At 41.5% G+C, this 20,028-nt stretch overlaps 1 protein-coding gene across 5 annotated transcripts in view; it reads right to left on the minus strand.

Moving 5' to 3' along the window:
• GRIA2 (glutamate ionotropic receptor AMPA type subunit 2) overlaps window positions 1–20,028 on the minus strand; it is a 217,320-nt gene that overhangs the window by 42,848 nt on the left and 154,444 nt on the right. For all 5 annotated transcript variants that reach the window (XM_068278876.1, XM_068278874.1, XM_068278875.1 and 2 more), the window contains exon 12: window positions 4,827–5,025. In XM_068278876.1, the coding sequence (XP_068134977.1) occupies window positions 4,827–5,025 (199 nt within the window). The remainder of the gene's footprint in view (window positions 1–4,826; window positions 5,026–20,028) is intronic.

Consider the following 20,028-nt stretch of genomic DNA (forward strand, 5'->3'; position numbering starts at 1 on the left):
GTGGATTAGATTACCTATCCTTGAGTGTGCTGATGCTGCTCGTTGTCCTTGGGGTCCCCCCTGTTTCCCGTCAACAGGATCCCCATGTCAAACAGTTTTCAGTGAAGCTCCCCCTAGTGGTGGCGCGTGATTCAGACCTGCAGATGGGCAGTTCCGAACTCGTGCACAGCGAAAGAGAAAGCGCAATAGCCGGAGCATGAATTACATGGAGAGTGGTGGGGAAAGTGCAAATAGTGTCAGAAAGGCAATATATTAAAGGGATACTGTAGGGGGGTCGGGGGAAAATGAGCTGAACTTACCTGGGGCTTCTAATGGTCCCCCGCAGACATCCTGTGCCCGCGCAGCCGCTCACCGATGCTCTGGCCCCGCCTCCGGTTCACTTCTGGAATTTCTGACTTTAAAGTCAGAAAACCACTACGCCTGCGTTGCCGTGTCCTCGATCCCACTGATGGAACCAGGAGCGTACTGCGCAGGCCCAGTATGGTCTGTGTCTGCGCAGTACACTCCTGGTGACATCAGCGGGAGCGAGGACACGGCAACGCAGGCGCAGTGGTTTTCTGACTTTAAAGTCAGAAATTCCAGAAGTGAACCGGAGGTGGGGCCGGAGCATTGCGGAGTGGCTGCGCCAACACAGGATGTCTGTGGGGGACCATTAGAAGCCCCGGGTAAGTTTAGCTCATTTTCCCCCGACCCCCCTACAGTATCCCTTTAAATATTATGCAAAAAAAACCAGCTAGTTCTCGAAGCATCATCATGCAGCGCATCACCCTGCGGCTTCACCTAATGTCCAAAGTTCCCTGTGCCGTTTTCACATGTACACAAGCTGAAAACCTTCCATTAGAAAGTGGTGGGCCAGCTGTGTTATGTAGAATAAATCCTACTTCCCAATATACCTGTCAGTGTCTATGCACATTAGTACAGTATTTTCTGAGCTGCTGAGACTCCTTACTGTACCTAATGGACCTCCAGAGACAGCCAATAATTCGTCTTATGTTTGGTATTCCTATTGAGCTCCAAGCTTTCATTGAAAAACATCCTTATAGTGGACCTGTACTTGTGCACAGGACAGCAGGGAAACATAGAGAAATGCACCCTGTATGTACTTAAAGAGTTTAGCCTGTTTAATTCCCCCTCATTTGTGCCTAATCACATGTTATAATATGATCTCCCCTGTGTCACATGACTGCCACGGCAGAGATGGCAGATAAGCTCATTTAAAAGAACTGGATGTTAACAATATGTCTGCTTCCATGTATCAGGAAGTAGAAACAGTGCAAATGTCTTTTAGGATTTGTATCAGCTGTAAAAAACAAATGTTTTTGTTTAAAGATTATTATGCTGTTGTGTATCTTTAAAAGCAGAGAGGATGTTCTGAGTTCAGGTCCACTTTAACCTGCAGGAGATTTTCCTACCCTGCCACAGCCTACTTCTGAGGGACTTCATTTGCAAATTTAGATGATTCATTGGTAAATATTGCATAGGTAATTAGAATTATATTGATTATAAAAATTAGAATGATGATTGATAAGATATATTGTATAATGATTTATATAGTGCCATCTCCTTCTGTAGCACTGTACAGAGTAAGAAACAAATGTGTACATAAAAATACAGAAATTGGTATCCGTACAAATACAGACATTGGTACAGTACATAATATAGAGTTGGTAGCCAACATAAAGTTTACAGAGATTAATCTATTGTTACTAGCCATAAGGCCTATTACAGTAATGGGTGGTAGGCACTGCAGTTTCAATGAGTGCGAATAGTGTGAAGGAGGAGAGGGGAGGATAGGGTGGAGGAGGAGTTGGTTGGGAGGGGGTGGGAGGTGAAGATCGGATATTTCCTGATGGATGGAGACAATTTTGTTGGTGAAGTGGGTGGCTAAATCTGTGGCAGAGAGGGAGGAAATGGAGGGTGGGGAGGTGGGTTTAAGCAGGGAGTTGAAAGTGGCAAAAAGATGCCGGGGTTGGAAGCTTGTGCTCCGATGAGCTTGGTAAAGTATTCCAGCTTCGCATCAGTAAGGGCAGTGTGGAACTGCAGCAGGTTAGTCTTGTACTGTAGGAAATCCTGATTAAAGTGAACCTAAAGTCAGGGGAAAAATGAGATTTACTCACCCGGGGCTTCCCTCAGCCCCCTGCAGCCGATCGGTGCCCTCACAGTTCCGCTCCGATGGTCCAGGACCCGCCGGCGAACACTTCCGGTTTGGCCTTCACCGGCCCCGGGTGAGTAAATCTCATTTTTTCCCCTGACTTTAGGTTCACTTTAAGTCGAGTTTTCCTCCATTTACGTTCAGTGGCACATGTTACCCTCTGGAGGTTGCGAGTGTGCGTAGTGCGCCAGGGCTGGGGGTTAGGGGGGGCAGTTGCAGCGGAATATTGGGGGAGCAGCTTTCTCTAGGGCTGATGAGAGAGTTTGGTGATACTGAGCTGCAGCAAGATTAGGACAGGTTAGGATGGGGAGAGTGAAGGAGAGGGCATGGAGGGGGTCAGCAAGGACACTAGGGTTGAGCTTATGTAGGTCTCGCTGCCAACGACCAGGTGGGTGGGCTTTTTGTTTGGAGGTGCCTTCCGTGGGGAGGTTGAAGGTGATGGTCTGAAGGTGGGAAGGGTGACACCTTAGTGATATTTACATCGTTTCTTTCTTAGTTGCTTTTTTTCCCCAGGAATAATTTTGTTTCTCAGTTTCAATCTATCATTATTTTAAATAAAATGCACTACTGTAGATAATACACTCTAACTGAAGTCAGTTATTTATCCCATTTATTTTTAGAGTAAAATTTTGTTGCAAATACAATGATGATGATAAATGGTAAATGGTGATGATATTCGATTTTTTAACATTTTTCTGCATTTTGTAGTCTTTCCCGTAGTATTGCAATGATAATAAAAACATGTCTAAAAGTAGAAAAAAGGGGAATAGGAATAAAAGGTTTATATAAAGCATAATTACATAGTTACATAGTTATATAGTTATTTTGGTTGAAAAAAGACATACGTCCATCGAGTTCAACCAGTACAAAGTACAACTCCAGCCTGCTCCCTCACATATCCCTGTTGATCCAGAGGAAGGCGAAAAAACCCTTACTAGTTGATTTATATGCAAAGGTTGTGGCTTCAACACTGAGTGGGGCTATAAGATGTGGCTAAATGGTATTTTTAAATTAATACCCCCCTCTTTTTGTCATAGCTTGTCCTGGTGATCTAGTGGTTCCTCCATTTATTTATTTTATTACTTGGGGTCTAGTGGTTTCCCTCCCCTTCATATATTGCTCCTGTGTAGTCTAGTGGCCCCCACTTTCACTTTAAGCACTTTAAGGTAGGCCCTAAAAAGTGTAGTGTTCCCCTTCTCCCCTTCAAGGCACTTCTTGTTAATCTAGTGAGCACCCTGGTAGTCTAGTGCCCTCCCCCCCAATAGCTTTGCATAATAGTCTAATGGTGCCACCCCTTTCCTTTAAGAATTTCTTATTGGTCTAGTGGTACCCACTTCCCCTTTAAGCAATCCCTGGTGTTTAGTAGTACCACCTTCCCCTTTAAAAGTCCCTAGTAAGCTAGTGGTACCTCTTTCCAATATAAAGGTTCCCTGGTACCTAATGGGTATTTCTATTATCTCTGGTAGTCTGATGGTCACCCCCTGACCTCCCCTTGCAGAGATTGGCTTGCAGACAAGCATAGCTATGTAAGTATACATCACTCTCCTGGCTCCTGCAGTGACTGGCACTCTCCTCCTCTTCCTTGTACTGCTGCCCTATAGTGTCAGCACATACCAAGCCAATGATGTCATTAAGCTGACATTCGGTACACAAAGGCACAAGTGCCCGGTGGTACCAGTGGGAGGAGGAGAGAGGCGATAGCCAGAGGAGCCAGGAGGGTGAGTGAGATACTTACAGGCAGCTTCTCATGCTGATTGGTGCCAGGGGAGATGGGAGATTGAACACCAGGGTCTTAAATTCTGGTGCCTCCACCACTTGTTGCCCATGGGTCATGAGAACGCACTAAGCTCATCAAGAGTTTCTGATTAATATTCACGTCATTCTGGACAATCAGGTGCCAGAAATGATGTGAATATACTGTATGCTCAGCACAAAGTGGTCAAAAACAACACATACGTCTAACATGGAGCACTCCTCCTCACGCTGCCAAACGCACCCTATCACACAAAACTACTCTCACATCCCTGGCAGTACTCCTGTTTTGATGGGCAGATGAGCTCAGTTTAGTGTGATTAGAGTTCAACAAGTAAGCTGTCAATGCTTGAGCGCGTGCCGGTTACAATGGGTCTCCAAAACATTGTTACTTATACCACCCCTACCATCAATGGGAATGGTCAGTCCTGTATACGGTACAACTCCTATCCTGTATTATGATGCTGCCCTGCAGAACAGAATGTAAATAGTTTTGATTGGTTATCAAGTAGGGACATAAACAGTCAATTCTTGTGCTGCTACTAAGCACTCACCACCTCCCTTATATGACATGGCCCCAGTTGTACCATTCTGCAGAGCAGTGTCATGATATGCGAGAGGAGTTGTACTCTATAGAGGACAGACCACTGATAGCAGTGGTGGTTAATTAAAAAAAAATATCTTACCCTGGAGTATGTCCATGAAAATGCAACCAAACTACCATTTAACACCTAACCGTTCACCAATTCTTGCTGTGATCCAGTTAGTAGTGTTTTCTTCAGTTTTCTCCAGTTCAGGAGAACCATAGTATATCAAGCTCAACTTAAATACCTCTGACTTTTGTTATCAAAAAAGGCTATTTAGCATAATACACAAAGTTTCGCGGCATATTAAATGCCAAATAGGACACTTATAGACTTACCCTAAAGAACTCCTTGGTTGACCCTGAATCCAACGTTCCATATGCAATTTCTGTTTGTTTGGAAAGGTCTTCCGCACTTTCAATCGGCGATACCATCCGCTCGACAGTAAGAAAGGCAGCTAAGTTAGCCGTGTAGGATGAAATTATGATCAAGGTAAAGAACCACCATACACCTCCAACAATGCGGCCAGACAGGGATCTAATAACAAGCATGAAATTCATTTTTAAAATTTGTAAATGAGTAAATGAAACAGAACAGAGGCATCAGCATTAACAGAACGATACTCAAAAAGAAAGGCAAAAATGAAGCAGTGGCATGTAGCAATCCATCAAAAACCAGTGCACTTCCACACACTTTTTGTAAACCGACATACATATATAGCGTTTTCCACCTTTGATGATTTCGTCATTCTTTTACTTAGTGCTATGAATAAGGATGTAGCTTTGGAAATCCGCAGCATCTCCACACTTGAGAATTGTTGCCTTGCCTTGGTCAGCAAAATCACATGCAATAAATCAAATCTGCAACTTATATTAAAGGAAAAAGCATATGGAAATTCTAGGTGAAATCAACGCAGCAAGAGAATCAGCAATCACAATGATGAAAAACTGTAGGGAGAACAGACACAAATAGCTTTTTCTTTTTCTAACAAGATATTGAAAATGTTATCAGAAAATTAACTTTGCAAATTATATTTATCAACTGCATAAAATCAATGCTTAAACAGGATCTTGCTGTACCTATATGGACACATTCAAACTTTGTTATGTGGGAACTGTAAAGACAATAGCATGCTTTCCCTGTAAGAACATACCATTGCCAACTATCTATAAGTGTAGACAGTTGTAAGACAGCCCCCACAAAAACAAGCAAACTGTGTTTTATTTTTTTCATTGGATCCAAAGTATACTCTCAAGGTCTGTATATAGTTTAACGTTATGAAGATGTTTTGTTTATTGAATCTACTTTATAATTTTTAAATTTGTCGGAATTGTGGAACTATAACTTAAAGAGACACCAAAGCGGAACAAAAATTATGATATAATGATTTGTATGTGTAGTACAGCTAAGAAATAAAACATTAGCAGCAGAAACATAAGTCTAATGTTGTTTCCAGTACAAGAAGAGTTAAGAAACTCCATGTTATCTATGCAAAAGAGCCATTAAGCTCCACAACTTTGAAAGTTGCAGAGAGCTCTGTCTTCTGAAGCTTGTTATCTCAACTGTTAGTCATTGTATCTTCTTTTTCTCTGCAGAGAAGGGGTTTAAAGGTTCAGTAGGCTGCTCTGTAAAATCATTTAGAATGCTGAGTAGTGTGTAAACTGCAAATATTAGAGAATGATGCAATATTATAAAAAAAATATATATATAACTGAAAAAAAAAAAAATGAGAATATTCTCTTTGCTACTAATGTTCTAGTAATTATCCATACTACACAACCTATTCATGATATCATAATTCTTTTCGCTTCAGTGTCTCTTTAAGGGGAACCTAAACTGAGAGGGATATGGATTTTTCCTTTTAAACAATACTAGTTGCCTGGCAGTCCTGCAGATCTCTGTGGTTGCAGTAGTGTGTGTTTCACAGACCTAAAACAAGCATGCAGCTAATCCAGTCTGACTTCAGTCAGAGCACCTGATCTGCATGCTTGTTCAGGGACTGTGGCTGAAAGTAGAGACACAGGACCAGCAGGAGAGTCAGGCAACTGGTATTATTTTAAAAAGAAAAATCCATATCCATCTCAGTTTAGGTTCCCTTTAAAGGAAATCTTAACTTAAAAAGCCGTATAACTTACCTAGTTCTTCTTGCATCCTCCTGGAGTCATCCTGTGCCCGTGCTATTCTACCGCATGCCTTGGTAAACAGTAGCAACCCCCACAAACCTGGCTTGCAACACGCACCCTGATCGCACGCCCGTTCTCGGCAACATTCTACGCATGCGTAGTACGGGAAAATCACTATTGCACATGCGCAGAACGCTCCTGGTAACAGGAGCGCGAACAGGGTGAGCGTGGCTCTGGGCCGTGCATGCACAGTTGCCTCCGGCTGGCCACAACTGGCTAGCTATGTGGGCATCGCCACTGCTTGCTGCACGGGCACAGGATGACTTCAGGGGGCTGCAAGAAGCCCCAGGTATGTTTAACCTGTTTTTTTTTTTTGGGGGGGGGGTTCTTATATAACCCTTAAACCAAAGTAATGAAACAGAGAGGTGATTCAAGCTTCAAGATATCTCAGAAGGTATTGTGCATGCCTTTCCACATTTAGCTACTCTGTTGATATATAACAGTTGTGTTGTGTGCTTCAGTATACAGCCATTGAATGGACACAAATGAATGACTGTAATTATCTTGTAGGAAACGTCTGAGCAAGCAGACATGGCCGCATGGACATAAAACAAGCAGCTGTTATTGCCTCGCAGAGTCCGATTCTGAGCTCTCCAATGAGGACAATAAACAGGATAATAACCCCGCATTTAAACACGATCCAATTCACTTATTCTCTTAAGTTTTCTCTTAGGTGATAATGTCATATCTTATCAATAAAGTTCCTTTTAAGCCACCAACAAGCAAGAAAATACTCATAATAGTTACATCGAGTTACAACATTTCAGAGATACACACAGTGGCGTAGTTATGGAGCTATGGGCCCCGGTGCGAGTTTCACATTGGGGCCTCCCCATTCACTCTATACGTAACACTTGGTACGATGCAACAAAACCTGCCAAGGTCATCCACAGTATTAGAGGTGCAAGAAGGGGATGGGGAACAGTTTGTTAATGATTACTACCATTCAAAGCATCTATAGAAGTCATTATTACCACCACAGGACCAATAAACAGCTTATACGTTGATTTAAAAAGGGCCCCATGGGGCCCCTCTGGCCCAAGGGCCCTGATGCGGTTGCTACCTCTGCAACCCCTATTGCTACGCCCCTGGATACACACAAAGTTTTCATGTACAAATTATACATGTTTTTTATGACATATTTTTGTTGTTTAATGTTACAGTATTGCATAAACTGTTATAAGTAGTTTAAATCACTTTAAAGAGAATCTGTAACAAACCCCTTACATCAGGAGGGGGAAGCCTCTGGATCCTAATGCAGCTTCCCCCATCCTCCTAAAGGTGGCCACTAATAACACAATTTAGCAAATGATCTTTTACAAACGATTCTTCACATGATCGATCGTAAATGATTGTTTGGGATCACCAATGGATAAAAATCTCCTAACCAATCCGATCGAATTAATGAAATTGATGAGGTTTTTGGTTTGATCCATCCAATCTGATCGGATTGGTTAGGAAACATTTGTCCATTAGTGGTCCCAAAAGATAATGTCCGATCATTCATGCGAAGAATTTTTCATGAAAGATCGTTCAACAAATTGTATCATTAGTGGCCACCTTAAACTTCAGGGATCCATCACTGTTTCCTTCGAAAACACAGCTGACAAAGATGTCGGCTGTGGGGCAGGCACAGTAGGTCCTGTAATATTTACCTACCACGGTGATGATCCTGCGATTCTTCTAATATTCTCAATAATTATTAAAGTGTATTCTGATATATGGCCAGTAAAATCACCTGAATAGGTCATGAAACCTGTTTTCTGTAAAGGTGCCCATTAACGGTACAATTTTTCACTAAATGCGACCTTTCGATGTGATTTGAATGATTGTAACTAATCTGAAGGCATTTATCGATTGTTCACATTTACTGAACGATTCTTTCTTCAAATTTTATCATAAAATCCAACTTTTGAATCAATTTTATCCTGTTTAGCAATCGACCAAAAAATCGCTCCTTATCGATTGCCTTCATAAACGGCAAATTTTCTATACAATTCGATCTTAAAAATTGCATCGAAAGATCACATTTGGTGAAACATTTTTACTGTTAACGGGCTCCTTTAGATGTAATAAAAATAAGTCTGGCAGAGGGAAGACCGCACTATGAGCCAAACTGTTGCATTGGGCACACTTAGCCTAACAGTATAAGCTTGATTACAGACCAGGAAGATGAGCTCACCATTTAGCTGATGAACTGCACTGTCCAATCAGCACGGCAGTAGTGCTCCTGTTCAATGGTCAGTTACCCCATCAATCACAATAAAGGAGAGACTTAGAAGTTCAAAGATAAGGACTTCCTCCTGAGAATGTGATATTTCCTCCTGACACTCTTTCCATCAGAAGTAATTTGTATATCATTCACCTACTTATTGTCTGAAACAAACAAGTGATTTTGTATTGCAGCTTTTACTGAAGGTAACATTTGACTTTTTGCCTTATCATCACAGCCCTAATTTTTAATGCTTGGATTCACTTTAAGGTCCTTTGAAGGTAAGCAATACAATCTGCTCCAGTATCGACTTAATAAAAGATGCATGTTTCAAAGCCCTTTAGATAACTATTGGTAGCCACTGTTTAAAGGCCGTGTGGAGGATGGGCAAATACTAGTCTGTTAAAAGTAAAGCAGAATACTTCTTAAATGCATATTAGCAACTTGTCCTGAAATGCCTCACTTGTAAAGTACACCATTCTTTTCAAAGAGACATAAAGGCTATTGCCCTTGTGAGCGAAAAAAATATGCCATTCTACACATACACTCAACAATAAAAATGAATTAAAAGCCCAATACAGATTTGCAATGAATTGCCTCTGAGAATTTATAAGCACAAATCCAAAAAAAAGAACTCTTATACATCACAAACATAAAGAATTACCAACCACTTAGCCTGTGCTGAAGAAAGGACCAAATGTGCTTTTCTTAAGAAATTACATCATTCATTTATATAACATGATGACTGTGATTTAAATATTTATCTTGTGTTCACACATATTTTCACAGTTGTTTAACCTATCTTTACACATTGCTTACATGAATGAGGTTATGAATTCAAAAGAAAAAGAAAAAACAAGAACCAAAAACTGACTGCATGTATTCAGCGATAGTTAAAGCAAACAGCTCATTCCACCACATATCTAACGGCCTGTTTCCACTACACACGGATACTGGATGCAGAAAAACTGACTCCAGTGAATGCCTATGGGCCTGTTTCCACTAAGCGCGATTTTCTGATGCAGAAAAATTATGGATGGCATGTTGCAGATTTCTGCATCATATTCTAAATTCAGAAAAACTGACTCCAATTAATGTCTATGGGCCTGTTTTCACTAACGTGTTCCAGAAAAACTGATGCAGAACTGATGCAGAACTACTGGAAATAGAAATAGGCCTTAAGGGTCACACATTAAACACCAACACCAAAAAATACCGACACATATATTCACTGCTAGTTGCAACTTCCCCAGCAGCTTGCCAAAGATGTCCATGTAACCTTGTCACCTCTTGTTTATGGACAGTTAGACATGCCTTTACAAACTTGTCAAGACGCAAGACTATGGCATTGCCCTGTGGGGAAGAATGATAGTAGTGGGAAGAGCATGTGGTGGAGGTGGGGAGATGCCCACCAGTGGTGAATTGACTACCAATGTCTAGAGAGTCAGTATATGAATATAAAAAGCAGGCTCCTGGAATGCCCAAAAGCAGTTCAACTTTGTGTACAGCCATATATAGGCCAATGCAGTATGGTGTCATCACTAATTTTTGCAGTTAAATTGCATGTTAACCTGTATAGATACAGGTTCCTGCTAGATTGTAACTAAACCTAACACTAGACAGATCAAAAGTGGGTAACGTGGGCTCACCCAGGTCTTGTAATGGATGGAAACCTCTGTTATTCACCAGAGCACTCAATAAGGATGTGGACGTCTAGGTACCTCAACAGGCACTAGATTCTTTACTGCTGAAGACTCCCTAGCTGTGGCCTCCAGGATCACCCCTCTGCTTACAGAAGTGAACAGGGAAGGCCACTGTGAGAGATGATAAATAAGATGGACAAGAGCTGAGGTCAAGGTAAGTGCTAGTGGCGTTTAGGCAATATCGGTAGAATACCTAGGTCAAGGCAAACGGAATCACTTACTTGCACTCAACAGTGCGTTTCATGTGACTCCGAGGCTTTCTCCTTCTGGCCTTGGAAGGAGGAAGCATCAAAGTGACATGAAACGCGCCATGAAGCACAAGTATGTGAACTCCCACAGATCTTTTCCACTTGTGCAGTACTGAAATGGTGCTGAAGTGTGGTATTCAGCAGTATTCAGTGTTCCAAATTCAAACTCTGAAACTAATTAATGATTATTATGAGGATAACCCAGGATGCAAATTAAACAGCACATTTTTAATACATACTGAGAGCATTTGCCTGGTGTTGTCCTAAAGTTAAACCCATTGACATTTCCTTACAGATCAAGTCTTATTTTGCGCTGAATTTTCCTAGCGTGAATGAAGACCATGATGTAGCAAAAGATCTTCCCATATATAACTAGTGGGAGTTGCTATTTTGCAAAACATACTGCTTTCCTTTCTAATTCTACATGTGAGTTTCGTAGTTCTTTCTCTCTTTCTTGTGCAGAAAGTGGCATTGAGTGGGCTGTTTATCTATAGTAAAACAAAATTTTAAAAAAATCTGTGTTTTTTTTATTAAACCAAAACAGACAGTAGCAGCAGCAATCAGAGACCTCCAAAAGACAGAAGAAAAGGAGGTAAGACTCATTTGGCTGCTAAATTGTATGGCTGTGCTATGAACTGTTAACCACTTGAGGACCCACCCTTTACCCCCCCTTAAGGACCAGCGCTGTTTTAGCTGATCTGTGCTGGGTGGGCTCTGCAGCCCCCAGCACAGATCAGGGTGCAGGCAGAGCGACCAGATCGCCCCCCTTTTTTCCCCACTAGGGGGATGATGTGCTGGGGGGGTCTGATCGCTCCTGCCTGCCGGGTGTTGCGGGGGGGGGGGCACCTCAAAGCCCCCCTCTGCAGCCAAATCCCCCCCTCCCTCTCCTACCTGCCCCCCCTGGTGATCCGGGCTGCACAGGACGCTATCCGTCCTGTGCAGCCAGTGACAGGCTGTCCCCTGTCACATGGCGGCGATCCCCGGCCGCTGATTGCAGCGCCGTACAATGTAAACAAAGCGGATTATTTCCGCTTGTGTTTACATTTAGCCTGCAAGCCGCGATCGGCGGCCCGCAGGCTATTCACGGAGCCCCCCGCCGTGAATTGACAGGAAGCAGCCGCTTGCGCGAGCGGCTGCTTCCTGATTAATTAGCCTGCAGCCGGCGATGCAGAACTGCGTCGCTGGTCCTGCAGCTGCCACTTTGCCGACGCACGGTATAAGCGTGCGGTCGGCAAGTGGTTAAAGCTGCAGAGTGCTTAATTGTAAAAAATGGCCTGGTCACTAGGGGGGTATAAACCTGTGTACCTCAAGTGGTTAATATACAAACGTGGCATATATCTGAAATGTATAAATAACAATAAGTGATATACAATATGCACCTCAATGCTCAGAATTTTGGCATCACATTTGAATCTAGTACACCAAGCAACCCTTCTGTGATGTTAGTGAATTTATTCTCCTTGAACAGTTAAAACTCTGATCAAAGGGTTTAGGCTTTATCTTTCTCCTCCTTCAATGCAGTAGCAAAGAATGCAGTGGATTTAATTATAGCTCATGCTGTTGTCATGGCAACTATATATTAAAACATTATTGCTGTTCACTTGGCATAGAAGTGAGAACAGTGCATGCAGCAATGAGTCACTTACAGAAGTAAAATAATATTTATGAACGGAATTATGGAAATGTAATAAATGATCTATTGTTGCTTAAGATGAATACTAATTTGAATGAATTGATAAACATGGCATACTGAAAAACGATAATAGAGGTAGCACATGCATGTCTGAATATTTAAAGCTTTGTCAAAATGACAAAAAAAATGTATAAAACACTATAGATAAAATATGACAGGTAATCCTTCAGAGATTCAATGGTACATATGGTCTTTTTATGCACTACAGGATGATGTATGTGCACAACGTCAGCTTGTGTGATCTGCTAATTTGAATAACCAGATGCATTTATATCTGTTAGAACGTAACATTGTAGCCATGTGAAAACTCCTATTTAATTACAACTATCCACCCTCCAGCAGTAATAAAGATAAGCAGTGGTGGGAATGTGTTATTTAAAGCGGATCCGAGATGAAAAACTAACCATAACAAGTAACTTGTCTATATATCTTATCTAAAATTTAGATGCAAACAGCTTCAACAGTTTATGATTATTTCTTTATGTGATACAATGAGGGTAGCCATGTTTTGCTTGTCACATTACACAGGCAAGCTGATAGTATCTCCAACCCTCAGGTCAGCCTGTGATAAATTCACTCCCCCCCCCCCCCCTTCCCCCTCTGCCTCTGAAATCTCTGGCTAGTAACCTCCTCCTCCTCTTGCCCAGACTGAGTTCCCATAAGCCCTTGCTACATGGCTCTAAGAGTGCCAAGGCACAAAAGGAGCTGTGGGTGAGGCTTGTTTAGTTTATAGGGAATTAGAGTATTAAAACAAAAAAAGTATTTGGCTTGATGAGGAATGCCCTATAACTATATAAAAGGAACCCAACTATGCAATGTGTAAAAGTTTATCTCAGATCCACTTTAAAACAGATGCCAGGCAGCCCTCCCTGACTTGGTATGATCATCTTTTGTTTACCTTCAAGAGGCCAGGAAGTTACTGGGATAACTAGTGGGTGACATCAGAATCCCTCTGAACATCTAATCCAATTAGGTTGGGTATAAACTGAGAGTATATTAGCTGAATTTAGAGGCAAACTCTATATGCAGATACAGCAATGCTGGATGTGATTTTTAATGAACTGAGGTATAGGAAACTTCCTTTCACATAGAGTATACAGATGAAACCAGGTATGCCGAAATGGAAGAGGCAGGCCCTGTGAATCAATACCTATTCTGATAGCATTTATCCACAGCATGGGGCTTTTGTACTGAGATAAAGCACGCATGCTTAGCAATAGTGTTAGCAAGTGTTGTACGGTACAATAAGAGGATTCTTTTTTGCTGCTCTATAATCAGTATAAAGCAATGGGATAGAATGAACAGTAGTCACGACACATGGAGACAAAACGTTTCCAACAGAAGTCCTGTCTCCCCGTACTTATTATATGGTCAACATTGGTGTGGTCTTTATATTTTTTTGTATATAAAAAACAAGACATGGTTGATATACAAAATGTGATGTTTCACTGCAAACATACAACATACAATGTATCGCTTCACTACTATTCAGTGCAAAGCTCCAAACTTCCCCCTTCACTTAAATGTATATTGGTATTGCTGTATATTGCAGATAGAGAATAATAGTCATCACAGAGCAAGTCTCACTTTCCCATGTATTATCCCTTAAATGTTAACCTAAAAGGACTGCATCTCCATAGTGGTCAAGAATGGCTGAAGATGGGATTTTGTAAGTAAGTTGCAACTCCCTGATAGGGAACGCCATTCAATTTTTTACTGTACTACTAGGGCAAATGGACAGGGGAAAGTACCTGCACTTACTTTTAGTTGGGCTTTATGCATTTACTGATACTTTGCATTTGGATTCAGCATGTCTGTGTTAGGCCCTGATGCAGTGTTTACCTATGTTGTTCAGAGCTCAGCTACACAAACATTTAAGGTTGGTTTACACGGGCTTCTGCCGAGCTTTCGCTTGGCGCCACGTTCAAACGCCGGTGTTTAGATGCCAGTGTTTAGACACTAGCTTTTGAAGGCTTTTAGAAAGTGTTTAAGGCTAGCAATTCTAGTCTCTGCTATTGTTTCCTGGCATTTACCGCCTCTGAAAGCAACATGTTGTTTTCGAGAATAGATGCAACGCCGGGATCTACCGCCAGGCTTTCATGAAAGCCTTCAAAAGCCAGCTCTAAACACTCCGGTTCACTTCAGGGGGACGGCGGTAGATTACAAAAACCGCCGCATCTGAAACCCGCGTTAAATGCCACAGAAACGCCCGTGTGAACCAACCCTAATATTCTACCCTTAACATTAATATTTTCCTAATGTGAAACGTTTGCTTCCCTGTAACATAATCCACATTCTGATGGCAACCCTTTCCTGATGCCTAACTTTAAAGCGGAATATAACCCTGCATTTCAACTTTGCTCTAAAACATTATTTACAGTATATTATATGCAACCAGCATTTTTTTTTTACTAGACCAGCATTGGAAGGGTTACACAGGGCTTTAAAGTCCCTGGAGATTTTTGCAGACGCATCCGAACTTGAGTTAGATACTTTTTGTTTACACAAATGTTTCTAAGTGTTTATTGTGACTCATCTCTCTCACTGAGAAGGAGCTTGGAGGACAGCCAAAGAGTGTGTAACATTTCTAAATATATACATATAACTAAATAGAATGTAACTATCTGAACGTCTGCACGGAACTTAAAACCTCTGTGTTTAACCCTTCCAATGCTGGTCTAGTAAAAAAAAAATATGCTTTTTGCATATAATATGCTGTAAATAATGTTTTAGAGCAAAGTTGAAATGCAGGGTTATATTCCGCTTTAATCTTTTTACTATAACTGATTACAATAACAATCCCTATACAATGTGATAACCCCAACTTTCCTTAAGTAACAGTGCTAACCTCTCCCTACCATGTTCACAACCCTTATTTTTCTAACCGATGCTTGTTTTTAGCTGATAACCCTACTAGACACTCAGCGTTAGTTGTATTCCCTTTATCTTCACTGTCAGTCCTAAATCCTCCATCTGTCCTGCAATAGATCAACATTTTCAATTACATAGTAACCAAAGCTGGCACCTTCTTCACTTTCTGGATGCGGATACCTTTAATGGCATTGTTTCAGGCTACACTACAGTAATTCACTGATGCCTATTCCATCACACACCCAGTGATACCCTTAGCGCTAAGCTTTGTGAATTCTTCTAGGAGATAAAATAACTTTTCAGCGCTCTGCAATTGAAAAGTATCAAAAACTAGTACAAAACTTGACTTGAATTCTATATAAGTAATAACAAAAATAATAGTAATAATGCTACGCACCGTAGTACAGTAAGTTTGTTCTGCGAAGAAAGGATCCTTTCCAGTTTCAGCCACGATGAGGAAAATAACACTTCACTAGAAGTACTTTGGCATTCTGATTTAAAAGCAGTTTACAGAAAAGAACATCACATTCCCTATTTGTTACTGCTCTGTGTTAACCCAGCATGGTTTCCTGTTCATATAGCTCTAAGCTTGGCACTACTGTACTCCTGTAAAATGTTGTGTAGCTGTGTGTAATTATATATTATAGAGAATAAGCGAATAATATGGAGAACCTAAGTGGACCCTCAAATCTGTTTGTTTTACCCTCTTAGCCCATATCAGGCTGACAACAGCAAACGTTAGAAAGTCAGTCGATTAGCATTTGTGCTCTTGCACCTTCAAAGTGAAATTATCTGCAACAGCACAAATGCTAACTTTTTATGCTTTCATTACCTCCCGCTATTCTGTGATCTCATCAAGGTGGTAGTTGACAATTTTTGTCTCCTAAAGGCAGAAATCTTTATTAAAAACATACAATGTTAAATAAAATTCTTCATTATCCTTCAGCTCAGTAGAATAAAGTAAAAAAGGTTGTTTGTGTTCATCATAATTTTAGAGTTGGGCTGCAGTTTATCAAACTCTGCACTCCAAGTTTGAGATCTGCTGTTTTTTATGGTGTTGTGAGAGGCATAAACTTTGCTGTGATATGTTTTGTTTCCACTAGAGGTGATTAGCAGCGTTTCCACACAGGGAATTGGAGGTGTATTCGTATCAGTACAAGTGCCCACCTACATCTCAGAGACTGATGCCGACACAAGTAGAAACTGGGCCACGTACCACATATACAAGGCATATAAGCAGTAAACACTGACTCAGAAGGTTACCAAAGCACCCTTTCTATAATGCCCATTCACGTGAAAATAGTGAGCTCTGAACTCAACAGAAGTTGCTCTAAAGCTGATCATGAAGGGGTTACAGCTAAGGTTAGTCACAAGAAAGAGAAGAGAGGGTAAGGTTAAACATAGGCAATTGGGTTAAGTTAAAGAGGAACTGTCGCGAAAATCTTAAAATTTAAAACACATACAAATAAGAAGTACGTTTCTACCTGAGTAAAATGAGCCATGAATTACTTCTCTCCTATGTCGCTGGCATTTACAGTAACTAGTAGAAATCTGACATTACCGACAGGTTTTGGGCTAGTCCATCTCTCCATAGGGATTCTCAGCATGGCCTTAATTCTTTAGAAGATGGGTTAGTCCAAAACATTTTGGTTCTGTCAGACTTCTACTACTTACTGTAAGTGACAGCAACATAGGAGAAAAGTAATTTATGGCTCATCTTACTCTGGAAGAAACATACTTCTTAATTGTATATGTTTACATATATTTTACATTTTAGGATTTTTGCGACAGAGGTCCTTTAAGGACAGGATACAGTAAGTTGAGGCTATGACATGGTCATCAAGCGGAACAAAATGACAGATATCAAGTTTTAGCTAACTTATAAGGTGCTAAAATACTGTCAAAGTGAGCACACATTTATGATAAACTCTAAATACATAACACATACACTGTATGTTCTTCATTATGTACGGCTTGAAGTTTACCTGTCATAGGCAAAACGCAGGGGGGATTACAGCTGCCCAGAATCACCCCTCAGACCAGGGCTGGTCCAGTGTCTAGGGACAGGGCAGGGGCGTCTCTAGCCATTTTGTCACTCCAGGTGAGAAATCCTGTGGCACCCCCCCCCGTGATTGCCCCCAATCCCATACCCCGCACTCCTCATGGTGAACACCACTCCTGTGGTGAACCCCACCCCCAAGACCCCCAAAAATCATAATGCAGCAGCGTTTCACCATAAAATATACTTATTGCGGCATGGGTTCACCAGAAAATAGTTGTTATGCAGCAGAGCGTTTCACCATAAAATATACTTATTGTGGCATGCACTCACACACCACACACACAGTACACACACACACACTATACACACACACACACACACACAGTACACACACACACACACTATACACACACACACACACACACACAGTACACACACTGCACACAACATACACACTGTACACAGTACACACACACACACTTTATACACGCACAGCACAGTACACAGACTATACACACACACACACACACACACACACACACACACACACACACACACACACACAGAGCACACTATACACAGCACACGGTAGACATACACTATACACATACAGAGATAGGAGGAGTGGAGTGAGACTGAGAATAGCCTGAGATGGAGCAGTTTATCTGTATTGCAGTCCCACATTACACAGAGACTAGTTGCTGGTAATAGAACTGCTGTCCCTGCCAGTCTCTTACACAAGTCAGCAAGCAGCCCTCCTGGAGTCTAGGGACTGTCAAAACTTTTCAACCTGTTTAAGACCTTATCTGCACTTGCAGTCATTATAACAATGGGGAGAGACCAGACAGATTTTTTTCCCACTGACCCTCCAGACGAGTTCTACATCATGCTGTGTATATTTACCAGCTTGCCTGCCCTCTAGTTGCACTTTTATCAGCTAGCCTAGTGTTTTACATTGCCTTACATCAACAAACCTGAATTCAGCAGACACAGGACCAACCCTAAATCATTGAATGAAAGGCGGCCTGGGGGGAAGTCAATGCCTGGCTGCTACACAGTCTCTACATCCACGCAGTTACCAGTAGCAGAGAGAGAGGGACTGAATTCTCAGGAGTCGGACTCAGGAGCTGATGATGCTGTACTCCTTGGATCCCTGACTAGGATGAGTGCCTTCTCTCACTGACTCATTCATTACTGTGGTTCTTTGAATCATTGAGCTGAAGTCCAGTCAGCCCCGCTGCTGTTAGCTGCTGCTGCTGTGTAAACTGACACCTGAGTCAGCTGAGAGGCATTTCTTCTCTCACTACTCAGTGCAGAAGCGCCCTTGCCTCTTCCTGTTGCCTTAGGCGAAAATTTATAGCTGCCTAATGGCTCAGACGCCTCTGGGACAGGGACAAGTTGAGACACCAGAATATCTGCAGGCATCCTGCAGTTCACAGCACTGCCCCCCTTATTTTCCTGCTACAGTTGACTTTGGATGGAGCAGCAGTGTGTGTACAAAGCATGGAGCAGCTCTGAGGAACTTAACAGAGTCAGGTATGAGCACAGCCCCGTGTCCTGCTGTGCGGATGCTTCACTTTCCCCTTCATTAGCCATGTCCGTTGTCCTCATTATTATCTGTATCCAACCTGCTTCTGATCAGTCCCGTTGTTGATGGGGAGCAGATGGGCCCTTTAGGAAATACTTGTCAGAACCTGTCAGTCGGACGGGAAATTGCATAATGTGTACCCAGCATGGAGTCCTACCATATTATTATACTGTACTATGCGTGGCTAAGGGAGACCTTTCAGGAATCCCTCCCTTGAACATCCTGTGTTTGCCCTGCCTGTTGCTCTACTATCAAACATAAGAGGTTTATAAGAGAAGATATCATAAGGAACCATGTGCATTAGCTTGCCAGCTAAATAATAGTTAGCATGACAGCTCAGCTATTGCCTTGGAATGCTTTACAGCGGAAGTCTTTATCATGACAAATGTGCTTTGACTAGAACTTTCACATGTTTTAAGGTACGGTATGTATTCAATATTGTAACAATCCTCCAAATGTAAAATTACTGTTTTACTGAGTGTTGTACAAATGTTGTACAAATACTGGATGTTGATCTGAGATGCAAAAAAGACGTGTAAGATGAGATACTAAATACTGAGCAAAAATACTGATAGTTATCAATTCCAAACAGGACTAGCGCTGATGGTAGAAATGATGCAGAAAGGCAGGAATGAAATAACACTGTGTGATTAAAGATTAATAAACATGCACAAAATAAACTTATAACACACACTGTCTCTGTCTTCCTGTCTCCAGTAGCAGATGGTATAACCATGTATTCACTTGGTTGAAATAAATAATGTCCAATAAAGGAGATTTATAGGTCCTTAATAATTTAAAGAGGCTCGCAGTATTGCCTGAAAAGAATAATAGTGTCTTGAACTCATGATTCATACCGTTATGCCCTAAAGCTAATACATTTTTTTTAATCTTATTTCCATTCCAAGCATCAATGACCACTACTGAAAATACATTCCAAACATACTGCAGTGTCAAAGGTATATTTATTTAAAGGGCAACTTGGAAATTTCTGTCTGTGATCTACTGTGTGGAATCATTTAGATCCCAGGATTTAATCT

The sequence above is a fragment of the Hyperolius riggenbachi genome, chromosome 1, assembly GCF_040937935.1.
Source record: "Hyperolius riggenbachi isolate aHypRig1 chromosome 1, aHypRig1.pri, whole genome shotgun sequence".
Classification (NCBI taxonomy): domain Eukaryota; kingdom Metazoa; phylum Chordata; class Amphibia; order Anura; family Hyperoliidae; genus Hyperolius; species Hyperolius riggenbachi.